This window comes from Hemitrygon akajei, chromosome 14, assembly GCF_048418815.1.
Source record: "Hemitrygon akajei chromosome 14, sHemAka1.3, whole genome shotgun sequence".
In the NCBI taxonomy this organism is placed as follows: Eukaryota; Metazoa; Chordata; class Chondrichthyes; order Myliobatiformes; family Dasyatidae; genus Hemitrygon; species Hemitrygon akajei.
Window position 1 is genome coordinate 60,952,935 of NC_133137.1, and position 13,262 is coordinate 60,966,196.

Sequence of the window (13,262 nt, forward strand, 5' to 3'; positions counted from 1 at the left end):
CCAGAAAAATTACTAAACTGAGCCAACAGTGATATAACTGTGGGAAAGGATTTCTCAGGATTAGAAATGTATAATAACAAGTCATCTGCATATAATGATAACTTATGTATCTCCATCCCACAAGTAATACCAAGAATATTAGGTGCTCCTCGAATAGCAATTGCTAAAGGTTCCAGGGCAATATCAAATAGTAATGGACTGAGAGGACAACCTTGCCTAGTACCCCGAAATAAGCGAGAAAAGGGAGATCTTTGATTATTAGTAAGAACCGAGGCTACTGGGGTGTGATATAACACTTTAATCCAAGATATAAATATCGGACTAAAGCTAAATTTCTCAAGCGCCGTAAATAAATATGGCCATTCAACTCTATCAAATGTTTTCTCAGCATCGAATGAGATGACACATTCTGGAATGCTAAGTGAAGGAATATAAACAATATTCATTAAGCTCCTAATATTAAAAGATGAATAACAGTTTTTTGATAAATCCAATTTGGTCCTTAGAAATAATCTGAGTTAATACCTTCTCCAACCTAGTCACCAGTATCTTGGAAAAGATCTTAGAATCTACATTCAACAGGGATATCGGTCTATAGGATGCACAATCAGTAGGATCTTTGTCCTTCTTTAAAATTAAAGAGATAGAAGCTCTATAAAATGATTGTGGTGATTTACCTAATCTAATTGATTTTTCAAAAACCCTACATAACTAAGGAGAAAGAGTAGAAGAAAAAAACTTGAAAAATTCAACTGTATACCCATCTGGACCTGGTGCTTTTCTGGAATTCATTGAGGAAATTACACCTTTTATTTCTGCATCTGTAATAGGAGTTTCTAATGCTAAACGTTCTTCAGGTGATAGTTTCAGAAAATTCAATTTCCCTAAAAAATCATGCATGGTATTGAGATCATGAGGAAATTCAGAGTGATACAGAGAGGTATAAAAATCTTGAAAAGATTTGTTTATCTCATCATGATTAACTGTCAAATCATCATTCTGTTTACGAATCTTAATAATTTGTGTTTAACTGAAGCAGTCTTCAATTGGCTAGCTAATAATTTGCCCAATTTATCACTGCGTATATAAAATTCACTTCTGGTTTTCATTAATTGATTTTCGATCGAGGATGTAAGTAATAAGCTGTGTTCCATTTGAAACTCAACTCTTTGTTTATAAAGCTCCTTACTAGGAGCAATAGAATATTTCTTATCAATTTCTTTGATCTTATCAACCAGTAAGAGAGTTTCATTCTTAATACGTTTTCTCAAACTAACAGAATAGGAAATAATCTGTCCACATATATATGCTTTAAAAGTGTCCCGCAGGAAATTTCTTCTGTGGTATTAGTTGAAAAGAAGAAATGTTGATATTAATAAAAGGATTGAGAAAGGAAAAAAAAAGATGGCGCCAGGAAACAAGGATTCCTCGTTTGACATCTCCCAGATAGCCAATCTCATCGATTATTTCACCTTCTCTACATCATCAGCTTGTTCTTTATGCCTTGATTGTGTTCAGAAACTGTGACGTGCAGTCTGGAATCCGATCAAATGATCCCACGCTCTGTTGTCCCCGCAGAGAACCGAGAGCACAAGGTGCCTTGTGTGGAAGACCAAGCCATGATTGATTCCATTCTGAAGCATCAAGGCGAATGCGGAGGAGGCCAGCGGCCACTCTGCATGGAGGCCACGGGGTCAATGGCAGTAGGTAGCCAGGTCAATGGTGTTCAGTCCTGGCGTGGTGGTCGTTCTTCACAGAAGACATTCCTGCAGATGCTCTCCTCAATGCTGACGGGAGGATATTTTTGAAATTCTGAGATTTATATGATTATTAGACCATAGTTTATATTGGTCTCCTTCAGTATTCAGTGTTTTCTTTCTTGTTGCCGATTGGAGATTACTTTTGCAAGGAGGGGGTTGGGGGTTCATAGTTTTTGATGTTCTAGCTGCCATTTATCGGGTGGGCGATCTGTTAGTTATTGTGCGAGGGAGGGGGTGGGGGGTGTTTGAGGTTTTCGAGTTTGGTTCCTTTTTGTTTTTCATGCTGGGGAGGGGGAATTGATGCTTTTTCTTTCAACAACTCGCACAGTTTTTCTATTTCTTGGCGATCTGGAGAAGACGAATACCTGAGTTGTATTGTACGTGCATAGTTTGACAATAAAATGAACCTTTGAAACCACTGCAACACAGTAAGCTCATGGAAGAAAATGAGATTCAATCCAAAATGGAACACTGATATGTTAACAAATATGTTCATAATATAACATAAACAACATCTTATTTTATATAGTTGGGCTTAAACTCAATACCTTTGAGCAATAAAGTGATTCAATTCTTTGTCCTTCTGCTTGCTGCTGACAAGAGAGAGACAGAACCGACACAATACAGTCATAGCTGGTTTCTTGCGACTGAGTCCAGAATACAAGGGCAGTGATAGAGTTCAGCACCTTCACATAAACATTTTGAGGAATTTCAGTGACCTCCTTAAACCATTTCCCAGAAGAACCTTAAAAGAAATGTAAAATATATTTTAGGAGAAACAATTTAGCTTCCAACTTGAGAGGAACATTAAACTGAATCAAATGCTTAGAAAGACCACAAACCAGTCTGAAGAATCAAAAGGATAATAGAAGTGAAAGAGGTGGCTTGGCCAATTAAATCTATATTAATTCTACCAAGTCCTGCAGCCCCTTCCAATGCTCTGCAAATATGTCTTTGGCAGATGCACTAATTAGCCTCAACAGGTTCTGAGCCCCAACCAATCTTGGTATTGAAAGATTATCCTCAAAACCTTCTGGTTCTATTGCTAATATGTTTTATTTTTGTGCCCCATGATCCCTGCCCCCTCCACTAATGAGAACAGTTTTTCCTTATCCACTCTATCTTTCAGCTTCATGACTTTATCAGATCCCTTTGCACCCTCTTCGGTTCCAGCTAAACAACCTCAGCTTCTGCAGTCTAAAAAGTCTCATCGCAGGAATCAATGTGCTAAATCTCATCTGGATAGTCTCCAAAGTCATTACATTTTTTCAAAAATCTGCTTGCCTGGAAGTGATAGAAGTCCCAGTGTTTTATCAGGTTTCATTATGACTTCTCTAATCTGGATTTCTATATCTCCATTTATAAAGCCCAGAATTCTGTATGCTTTTCTAAAAAAAACTTTCTTTACTTTTCCTACCATTTTCAGTGAATTATCCATTTACACGCTTCAGCCCACAATGCTGTACTGACCTTTTAACCTTTTCCAAAATCAATCTAATGCTTCCCTCCCACAGGCTCTTCCATTTCTCTTTCATCCACGTGCCGAAGTGTCTTTTATTCATTCCCCTTCCAGAACTGTGCTTTCTCAGTCAAATTCTGTCCTCTTGCTTCCTGACAAACTGTAACACTTCATATGGCTTAACGTTAAATTACGTTTGACACTGATTGCCTATTCCACCAACCTTTCTGCATCTCCATCAGGTTTACTACCAGCCTCCTTATACTTCACCACACCTCCAAGTATCACGGCATCTCTAAATTTGGAATCTGTCCCTCTAAACACAAGTCCAAACTGAATAAATATTAAGAAAAGCACAAGTGAATAAAAGAGAAATTAACCTATAAAAGGATGAAGACAAAATAATAAAAGGAGGAAATAAAAACACAGAAAGACTCTCATGGAGGTTTACACAATGATGAGGGTGGAGGTAAGGTAAATAGTCACAGCGTTTTTCCTCCAGGGTGGAGGAGTCCAGAATTAGATGGGATATGTCTAGTGTGAGAGGGGAAATTTAAAATGAAACTGAGGGGCTCCATTTCTGGAGAGTGGGTATAGAGAGAGCTGCCAGAGGAAGTGGTAGAGCCGGGTACAATTATAATATATAAATGACATTTGGTCAGGTACATGGAAAAGAAAGGTTTAGAGCAGGAATTCCCAACCTTTTTTATGCCATGAACCTCTACCATAAACCATGGAGTCCGTGGACCCCAGGGTGGGAAGCCTTGGTCTAGAGGGATGTGAGTAAGTGGGACTAATGGGATGGTCTAGTCAAGTTGGGCTGAGTGGCCTATTCAATACATTACAATGCTATGACTCTATACTGCCAAAGTATAACATTTTAGTGTGGGAGGGATCAAGTTGTCTGACAGCCAACAGTTCTGCAAGGAGCAATAGGCTATCAGCGTGTCTTGGATTTCAGGCACAGCTGGCCATAGGGGTTACACATGCAATGAGCTGAAGGTCAAATGTAGAGCTCAGTACAGAACACTGACACGGGGCAGTGATCACAGTTCTACCCCAGAGACTGCTGGTATCCTCCATTACTGCTATTATCAGCTCTCTTGCTGATCTCACACAGCTACTTACTCAGGTAGAAAGTCAGGGGTCTCTTGGACGAGCCCTCTCTAGTCAGACAGGTACCAAAGGAACTGACCGTTGTCACATTTACAATGTATTTCCCTGGCTCTCTGAGCTGCACCTCGAATAGATAACTGTTATTATCCACTCTGTAAACATCAGTGGGGTGCCCTGTAGGAGAATGAAAAAGGCATGTCAGTGTACAGAACACCGAATTGTTTATAACTGCATCTTAGAACATTGAACAGTATAGCATTTTACAAGCCCTACGGCTCACAATGTTGTGCCAAACTCTTAACCTACTCTAAGATCAATCCAAGGCTACTGTTCCATTTAGCCCTCCATTTTTCTTTCATCCATATGCCTAAAAGTCTCTTAAATCTCCCTAATGTATTGACCCCTACCACCACCCCCTGGCACCATGGTCCGTGCACCTACTGCTCTCTGTGAAAACCTGCATCTGACATTGCCCTCCACCTTCCTCCAATCCTCTTTACATTTATGCTCGCTGATAACAGCTACTTCTGCTCCAGGAAAAAGGCACTGACTGTCCACTCTATCAGTGCCTCTTTCCTTACGTTCCTCTTCAGCACCGATTCTTTTTAGTTCTGTAACTCTTGCACTAAGACTTTTAAAGGGAAAAATGAATCAACAATGTTAACATGTGATGCAACCTTTTGCCTCAAAGTTCTATGTGATATAAAAAGTTGTTTTTCCCTACTTAATTCAAGGAAATGTTCAAATGATTTGAAAAACTGTTACTTGGAAGGCTGTTGTCGGGTACTTTTTAAAAAGGCCAGGATGAATTCTTTTGTCCATCAGTTACTTTTAAGAGGATATTTTTCCAAGCTGCTTTCTTTTTAACAAGCATACCAAATAGCATACACAAAGTGTGTCTGGCCCAACACCAACCACATCAGTCTCCTGGGGCTAAGTCTGCAATACCAGAAGAAGCCTTCCTTAGCGGATGTATGATGATATAGGCTTATTGCTTACTGGAAAGATTTAAAAAAAATCACTTGCATTTCTCTAACCGTTCACTAAAGGATTCCTCAAAATATCTTGCAATCAATTAAAAACTTCCAAAGAGTCGGAACTACTCCACGTAGGAAGCACGACTGACGCGAGTGTGGAAATCCATTGCATGACAGTATATCCATGGCAACACGCTCAAATCACTGGAGGAACTCAGATAGGTCAGCACCAATGGAAGGTAATAAACTACAGGCGGAGACCCTTCACCAGGAATGAAAAGGAAGGGGGAGCAAAGGTGGGGGGAGGGGAAGGAGTAAAATTGGCTGGTTTACATAATGAGAAATTTTATGAGCCTTCAGTTTGAAATCTCATTGAGAAGACAGCACTCCAACAGTGCTACACCCCCTAGTTATTGAGCTGGGATGTCAGCCCTAGTTTGCTTCCCAAGACACAAGAATATAGCTTGAACAGAACCATGCTGACATACTGAAGTTAATACCCAGTAGGCTGGTGTTTGGCTGCTGGACTTTTACAAAAGCAGTACTGGTAGTCTGGCTTACCTTGCCTTTGGATATAAATGTTGAACCCGTCATAGGCTGTAGGTGGCTTTGGAGGGAACCATTCGAGCACAAGCCAAACAGTCTTTGGATTGGCAACAGAACTCACGGGCTCTGTAGTCGTGTACGTGACATGTTGTGCGTTCACTTCAGTGATGTTCATTACATCTAAGTAATCACTTCCACTTGCCGAGGCTTCTTTACTATCCGGCTGGAACTCCTGCGCCCAATTAGAAATTCCTCTGCTGTCACCTTCACCGGATGATTTATGATCTCCCTTACTGACTGGTTTGGTGGTTGTGAGATCACTGACCTCAGTATCGACTATATTTCTTCCCTCAACCACCACTTTGTTAGCGTTGAGTGAAAATTGTTCATGACCAGCATGACTTTCACTGTTAAATTGGCTTCCTCCATACACAATCTTCATTGACACATTGCCTGGGGGATAGGGAACTGTTGAGGGAAAAGATAATAATTTCCTTACCGATGAAGGTACTAAATAAAATAAAAACCCTGTCATCCTGACTAAGTGATGACTCTTAAGTTCAATCAATGCACTAAATGAAGGTGAGAAGTTGTCCCTGTTTGGAAATATTTCAGCACTAAATCCTGGGACTAATTTCTCAGCAGCTTATAGGAGTATCTTCCCTAGAAACACAGTCCACAACGGGGTCTCAAGCACAATCATGAATGGTCAGTGAACACTGGCCTTGTTGTCATGACTTCCCTTACATGCCTGTAAAATGAACGGGATTTGCTCACCTTTAAAGGATACGTTCAAAAAAATAACACTTCAATTTTCTTCTTGGTTTTCTCAATAATGGCACACAGGTGTACTTTCATAATTCACTCTTCCCAACTTGAATCTCAAATTCTGGACACAACTCTTTAAACTCCCTTCACCCCCAAGCGGAGCATCTCAGCTCAATTGCGTGATCAGCCCACGCAATTCAACCAGTCCTACATACTATTAGCATAGAGCATATCTTGCTCAATCTCCCGTCCACCCCTCACCTCCTTCCAGTGTTGGGAAAATGCTAGTTTAAATTTACACAGTTAATATTAAACATATGTAAAGTAATTATATTTTGGCTAAACTAAGCCATTGAAATTGACTAAAATATAATTATTTTACATCTTTTTAAATGCTATTTGAACTTCCATAACCTGCTTGATGATCAATGCAATTTAAAATGAGTAAGGTTAAAACCCAGCTCCTGTAGCACTGAGTAGTAGGAGCTGCTGTGGAATTAATTTACCAATGACTCTGGCAGATTTTGGATGTATGCAAGAAGAAAATTGATAAAGTTGCTGAGACTGCACTTTCAATAAGGACTGAGACGTCAGACGATGGGTACGTCCTCCCTGTGGAATGCATGGGTTTTCCCCGGGTTCTCAGGTTTCCTCCAACAGTCAAAGACGTACCAAGTAGGTTAGTTAGTCATAATAAATTGTCCCGTGATTAGGTTAGGCTTAATCAGGTTTGGCAGGAGTTGCTGGGGCTGCCTGGTTCAAAGGGCTGGAAGGGATTACTGTGCACTGTGTAGCTAAATAAAAATAATTATATTTTACTGTGAGTACACGTAAGGATTCAAAATAAGTAACAGTAATTAAGTCACTTGTAGAGCAAGGAAACAGAGCATGGAATTGCTCAAGACTGACCTCCTTGGGATAATGCATAAAACAGACAAAATTATTCAGAAACCAGAAAGGAATCTAATCTGAAATGCACCGTGATGATATCCAGAAGTCATCTGTTAAGCATGATTAATAAGACAGATCAAATATAAAGTAAACGGGCAAATTGAACAAATGAGTTGATTATTATTGACATGTCAGTATGACTGAGACCACCAGCTTAGTTGGGTACAATTTTTTCCATTTCCAACTCAACAAGCGTACATCTACCATTGGGAAAGGCTCAAAGCTTTCACACATTGTGGGGAAAATCCAATTTATTTTTGCTGGAAACTTAAAATTTCTTAAAACTAAAAGAGCTGTTGATAAAATGAAAACAGCTTTAGTTGAGTATCGAGCTGAAAAACAGCGCCATAATTTGAGGTAAGTTGAAGACTAAACCACAAATTCTCAAGGGATAATGAATACCCGGTACACTCCTGCTGAGGACATCTGAGTGATACCACTGGCTTCCATTACAAAAATAGACAAATTATTCCTTAACCAGCAATTCCCAAGAGAAATCAAAGTACAGCATAATTAGTGGCCTATAATCTGGATGTTGTGGGCTTGTTGAGTTGAATGGTTTTTACTTGCTCTGATTATTTTGATGTAGTTAGCTCCATATATTATCATCTAGGCTGCTGCAAACATCATTTTCATGGGTTCTAACTCCCATGCTTTCAAAGGAATCAACTTCAGGAAACAGGACCTTCCCTGTCGATGCTGCTTAATTCAGCAGCCTGGTTAGTGCTTTGATGTTTCCCATCAAGTCCAAAAAGCCAATGAACCCTCTGGCATCCACCATGATGGATGAGATCCTGTTGCCCTGTGGTGACCTATTTTCCTTGGTACCATTGGATCGCTGTCCTGGAAAGACAGTCAAGATAGGTTTTTACCTGTTCGATGATGTTTCGGTTCATGACCAACAGCACTGTACTCCATTAATGGAACTCTGTTGACGTTGGCCTCGGCCACCAGCTGCAATGTGATGTTACTGTAACATGTTCCTGGTAGCCAAGTGTTGAAAATTAATTTGCCTTTCAGAAAGTCTGTTTAAGAAAAAGACAACACAATGGGTATAGATAATAAAAAATGTGAACAAGTAGGCAATTTACAAAGGGGACAATTCTTAAAAGTTACAATGATGTTAAGGGCCCCAAGATATTCCTATAAATAATGCTTGTGCAAGAAGTATCCAGAATGTTGGGAGAAAAGCTGCCAGGTCTAAAAATTCCCTCATGCAACACAAAATATAAATAGTACTGCCGAGTTTACCACTGGCTTAATTGAACTTGTACATCTGGTTCACTGTTTGATTCCCAACATAGTGATGGATCTCTGTACACATGCGTGCACATGCAGAGACACACATACATGCACGCACATAGAGCTTATCCTCCACCCCAGCCAGTAAAACTTCCCTAAAGATACCAAAAGGATTGCAATGTCCAAAATTAATCTCTTGTGTGATTTTCAACTTTACTGGTCTCAAAAAGGACCATTGATCACTATTACATACTGACCAAGGTTTAACAGTCTCCTGCCCCTGAAACCATGTTAACTGTATTCTTTGTCCTTACTGAGATCTATGACCTCCTGCGAGCTCACCTCTGTCGAGCTGCTTTGCCCTTGGTAGTCAAGGTCATGGTCTTAGGATCATTGCAGGCTGCTCTACCATGATTGTTGCCACATCCCACTGTTTGCTACTTATTGATGATGTCACTCAAACTCTATACCTAAGGCTCCATCTCCATCACCTTCAGCCTGCTACGGCAGATTTGCTTAAAGCACAGGCATTCACGGGCTTTTGAGACCCCCCCCCTAAGACAGCCTCCTGCAGGAAGTATCTGCCTGTAACTCTCGGGGGCTGTCTCCAATTGATAGAGTTCTTCATCACTGTGCTCAACTTCTCCTTTGAGATCACCTTCCCAGCTCCTCCTCGTAATTCCATTCATCCAGTAGCAATGCTCCCTTGTGAGCAGGAAGAACACTGCTTGTCTTGCAGCATGTCCCTTTAACAACCAGCTACTAAGATTGCAGCTGCTAGGCAAAGCACTGTCAGCAGTGAGAACCTGGAGTAGACCAATAGATGGTATCATGTGGAGAATAACACAGCGCATCAGTACACTGGGAATCTGGCAATCTCACCCCTTTGAATCTCAAAATTGAAGATCTGAATCTTCAACAGACTTCCACACACAGCTTTCAAGTGACCCACAACTCTGAGTAAGTGTGAAAAAATTGGTTTCTAGCTCCTTATAATCCATAAAACACCTTTAGTTCAGCTAACAAATGGAATTTATGCAATGCGTGAGGACTTACTTTAGAATGAAAATTCATTCTCAAAACAAGAAAATATCGACTTTGCTTCTTAGAACAGTTCTGAACTGTTTTATTAAGTTTGAATTAGGCCTTGCAATTTCCATTCATACTAAATTTGAACGGGCTAAAACCAGTGCAAAAGCCAGATTGTCCAGGTATCTAATTCAGCTTGCTATACTACACTGTTAGGTTAAGCCCCATCTCTGATTATAACCTACATTATAAGTTAAACTGTTACTACTAAATAAGTCTCTAACAGATCCCCATTATTCTACATGGACACTGAATCTTCTGCAGGACAACTGAGGCAAATTCCAGGATGTCTAACACTATAGATAGGAAAAGACCTATTGCTTCATCAAACATACCCGGCTGCCTAGATGTACAGAGCCCTACAACAAAAACCATCCTAAGTCCCTGCACTCCTTGAAGAGTTAATTGTCTCTGTGCGTGAATTTTGTATGTGTTGTTCATACTGTAATTTCCAAGACCGTTCTCTCAAAATTTGCTAACTCATTCTTTTGCCGACTCATTTCTGCATACAAGCAATCTGTTTTATTATTCTCTGAGAGGAAATCTACAACTGCCTCAGAAAAATAATTTTATCCATCACAATTGCATTGCTGGAAACGGGACAGCATCCACTTAATTGATGTCTCTTACCTTTGTGGAGGGATGATCGGTAATGGTTGCCTTCGAAGTAGCTTAATTTTAACCTTGAGAAAAAGTTGGTGGTCTGCTTTGGATATTGAATATCAAATAGGACTCCAGTTTGTGGCGACTGCTTGTAATCATATATTGCCACACTGTTGATAGGAAGAGGTTCTAGAGAACACAGAGGAAGCCTCAGTGATAGTTAAAAGGCATTAGTGCACACATGGATAAACAAGGTTTCTTTTATGAGAAGTAACTGAATCAAGAACTGAGCTCTTATATTCTTGCATTTTCTAGAAATAATCTGAAACAAAAATCTGGCAGAAATATCAGAATCAGGATTATTATCACCGGCACATCATGAAATTTAACTCTGCAGCAGGAGTACAATGCAATACATAATAACAGTGGAAAAAACTGGGAATTACAGTAAGTATATATAGTATATAACAGCACAAAACATAGAAGCAGAATTAGGCCATTTGGGCCATCAAGTCTGCTCCACCATTTCAACATGGCTGATTCAATTTTCCTCTCAGTTCCAGTCCCCTGCCTTCTCCCCGTATCCTGACCAATGATGAATCTGTCAAACTCTGCCTTAATATACATACAGACTGGTCCTCCAAAGATGCCTGTGGCAACGAATTCCACAGGTTCACCACTCTCTGAAGAAATTCCTCCTCGTCTCTGTTCTAAACAGACACCCCTCTATTCTAAGACTGTGTCTTCTGGTTTTAGACTCTCCCACCAATGGAAACATCCTCTCCACATCCACTCTGTCAAGGCCTTTCACCATTTGATAGGTTTCAATGAGGTCACCCCTCATTCTTCTGAATTCTAGTGAATACAGGCTCAGAGCCATCAAACACACTTCATATGATAAGCTGTTCAAACCAGGAATCATTTTCATGAACCTCCTTTGAATCCCCTTCAGTTTCTGCACATCCCTTCTAAGATAAGGGGCCCAAAATTGCTCACTAGTACTTTATAAAGTCTCAACATTCCATCCTTGCTTTTATATTCAAGTTTGTTTGAAATGAGTGCTAACATTGCATTTGCTTTCCTCACCACAGGCTCAACCTGCAATTTAACCCTTTAGGGAATCCTGCACAAGGACTCACAAGTCCCTTTGCACCTCAGTTTTTGTATTTTCTTTCCATTCATAAAGTAGTCAACCCTTTCATTTCTGCTACCAATGCGCATGACCATACACTTCCCAACACTGTATTCCATTTGCCACTTCTTTGCCCATTCTCCTAACCTAAGTCCTTCTATCACCTCTCTAATTCCTGAAAACTACCTGCCCCTTCACCTATCTTCATATTGTCTGCAAACTTTGCAACAAAGACATCAATTCCATCATCCAAATCATTAACATATAATGTAAAAAGAGCCAGTCCCTACACAGACCCCAGCGGGACACCACTAGTCACCAGCAGCCAATCAGAAAAGGCTCCCTTTATTCCCACTCTTTGCCTTCTGCCAGTCAATCACTGCTTTGTCTGCGCCAGAATCTTCCCTGTAATACTATGGGCTTGTAGCTTGTTTGGCAGCTCATGTGTGACATCTGGTCAAAGGCCCTCTGAAAATCAAATACACAACATCAATTGATTTATCTTTCTCTATCCTGCGTGTTATTTCTTCAAAGAATTCCAAGAGATTTGTCAGGCAAGATTTTCCCTTGAGGAAACCATGCTGACTACAGCCTATTTTATCACGTATCTCCATGTATCCCGAAAGCACATCCTTAACAATTGACTCCAACATTCTCCTAACCACTGAGGTCAGACTAACTGGACTATAACTTCCTTTCTTCTGCTTCTCTCCCTTCTTGAAGAGTGGAGTGACATTTGCAATTTTCCAGTCTTCTGGAACCATTCCAGAATCTAGTGTTTCTTGAAAGATCATTACTAATGTCTCCACAATCTCTTCAGCCAGCTCTTTCAGAGCTCTGGGGTATACACCATCTGGTCTAGGTGATTTATCTACCTTCAGACCTTTCAGTTTCCCAAGAAACTTCTCTCTAGTTATGGTATCTTCACACACGTCATGACCCCTGACACCTGGAACATCTGTCATTCTGCTAGTGCTTTTCTCAGTGAAGACAGGTATAAAATATTTATTTAGTTTGTCCGCTATTTCCTTGACCCCCTTACTACCTCTCCAGCATCATTTTCCAGTGGTCCGATATCCACTCTCACCTCTCTTTTGTACTTTTTGTACCTGAAGAAACTTCTGTTATCCACTTTAATATTATTAGCTAGCTTACTTTTGTATTCCATCTTTACCTTGTTAATTACTCTTTTAGTTGTCTCCTGTTGGTATTTGAAAGCTGCCTAATCCTCTAGTTTCCTGCTAATTATCACTCTATTGTATGCCCTCTCTTTGGCTTTTATTTGGCTTTGATTTCTCTTGTTAGCAATCGTTCTATCATCTTTCCTTTAGAAAACTTCTTCCTCTTTGGAATGAATATATTCTATGCCTTCCGAATTGCTTCCAAAATTCCAGCCATTGCTGCTCTGCTGTCATCCTTGCCAGTGTTTTTTCCCAATCAATTCTGGCCAACTCCTCTCTCATCCCTCTGTGATTCCCTTTACTCCATTGTAATACGGATACATCTGATTTTTGCTTCTCCTCCTCAAAATTCAGAGTGAATACCATCATACTATGATCACTTTTCCCCTAAGGGTTCTGTTACCTTGAGCTCTTGAAACAATTCCAGTTCATTGCACA

At 40.2% G+C, this 13,262-nt stretch overlaps 1 protein-coding gene across 2 annotated transcripts in view; it reads right to left on the bottom strand.

The window, feature by feature from the left end:
• The window catches only part of ptpro (protein tyrosine phosphatase receptor type O), a 169,101-nt gene that overhangs the window by 89,759 nt on the left and 66,080 nt on the right, over window positions 1-13,262 (bottom strand). For both annotated transcript variants that reach the window (XM_073066200.1, XM_073066202.1), the window contains exons 3-7: window positions 10,539-10,700; window positions 8,450-8,602; window positions 5,874-6,326; window positions 4,348-4,509; window positions 2,309-2,505 (exon numbers count right to left, since the gene is read on the bottom strand). In XM_073066200.1, the coding sequence (XP_072922301.1) occupies window positions 2,309-2,505; window positions 4,348-4,509; window positions 5,874-6,326; window positions 8,450-8,602; window positions 10,539-10,700 (1,127 nt within the window). The remainder of the gene's footprint in view (window positions 1-2,308; window positions 2,506-4,347; window positions 4,510-5,873; window positions 6,327-8,449; window positions 8,603-10,538; window positions 10,701-13,262) is intronic.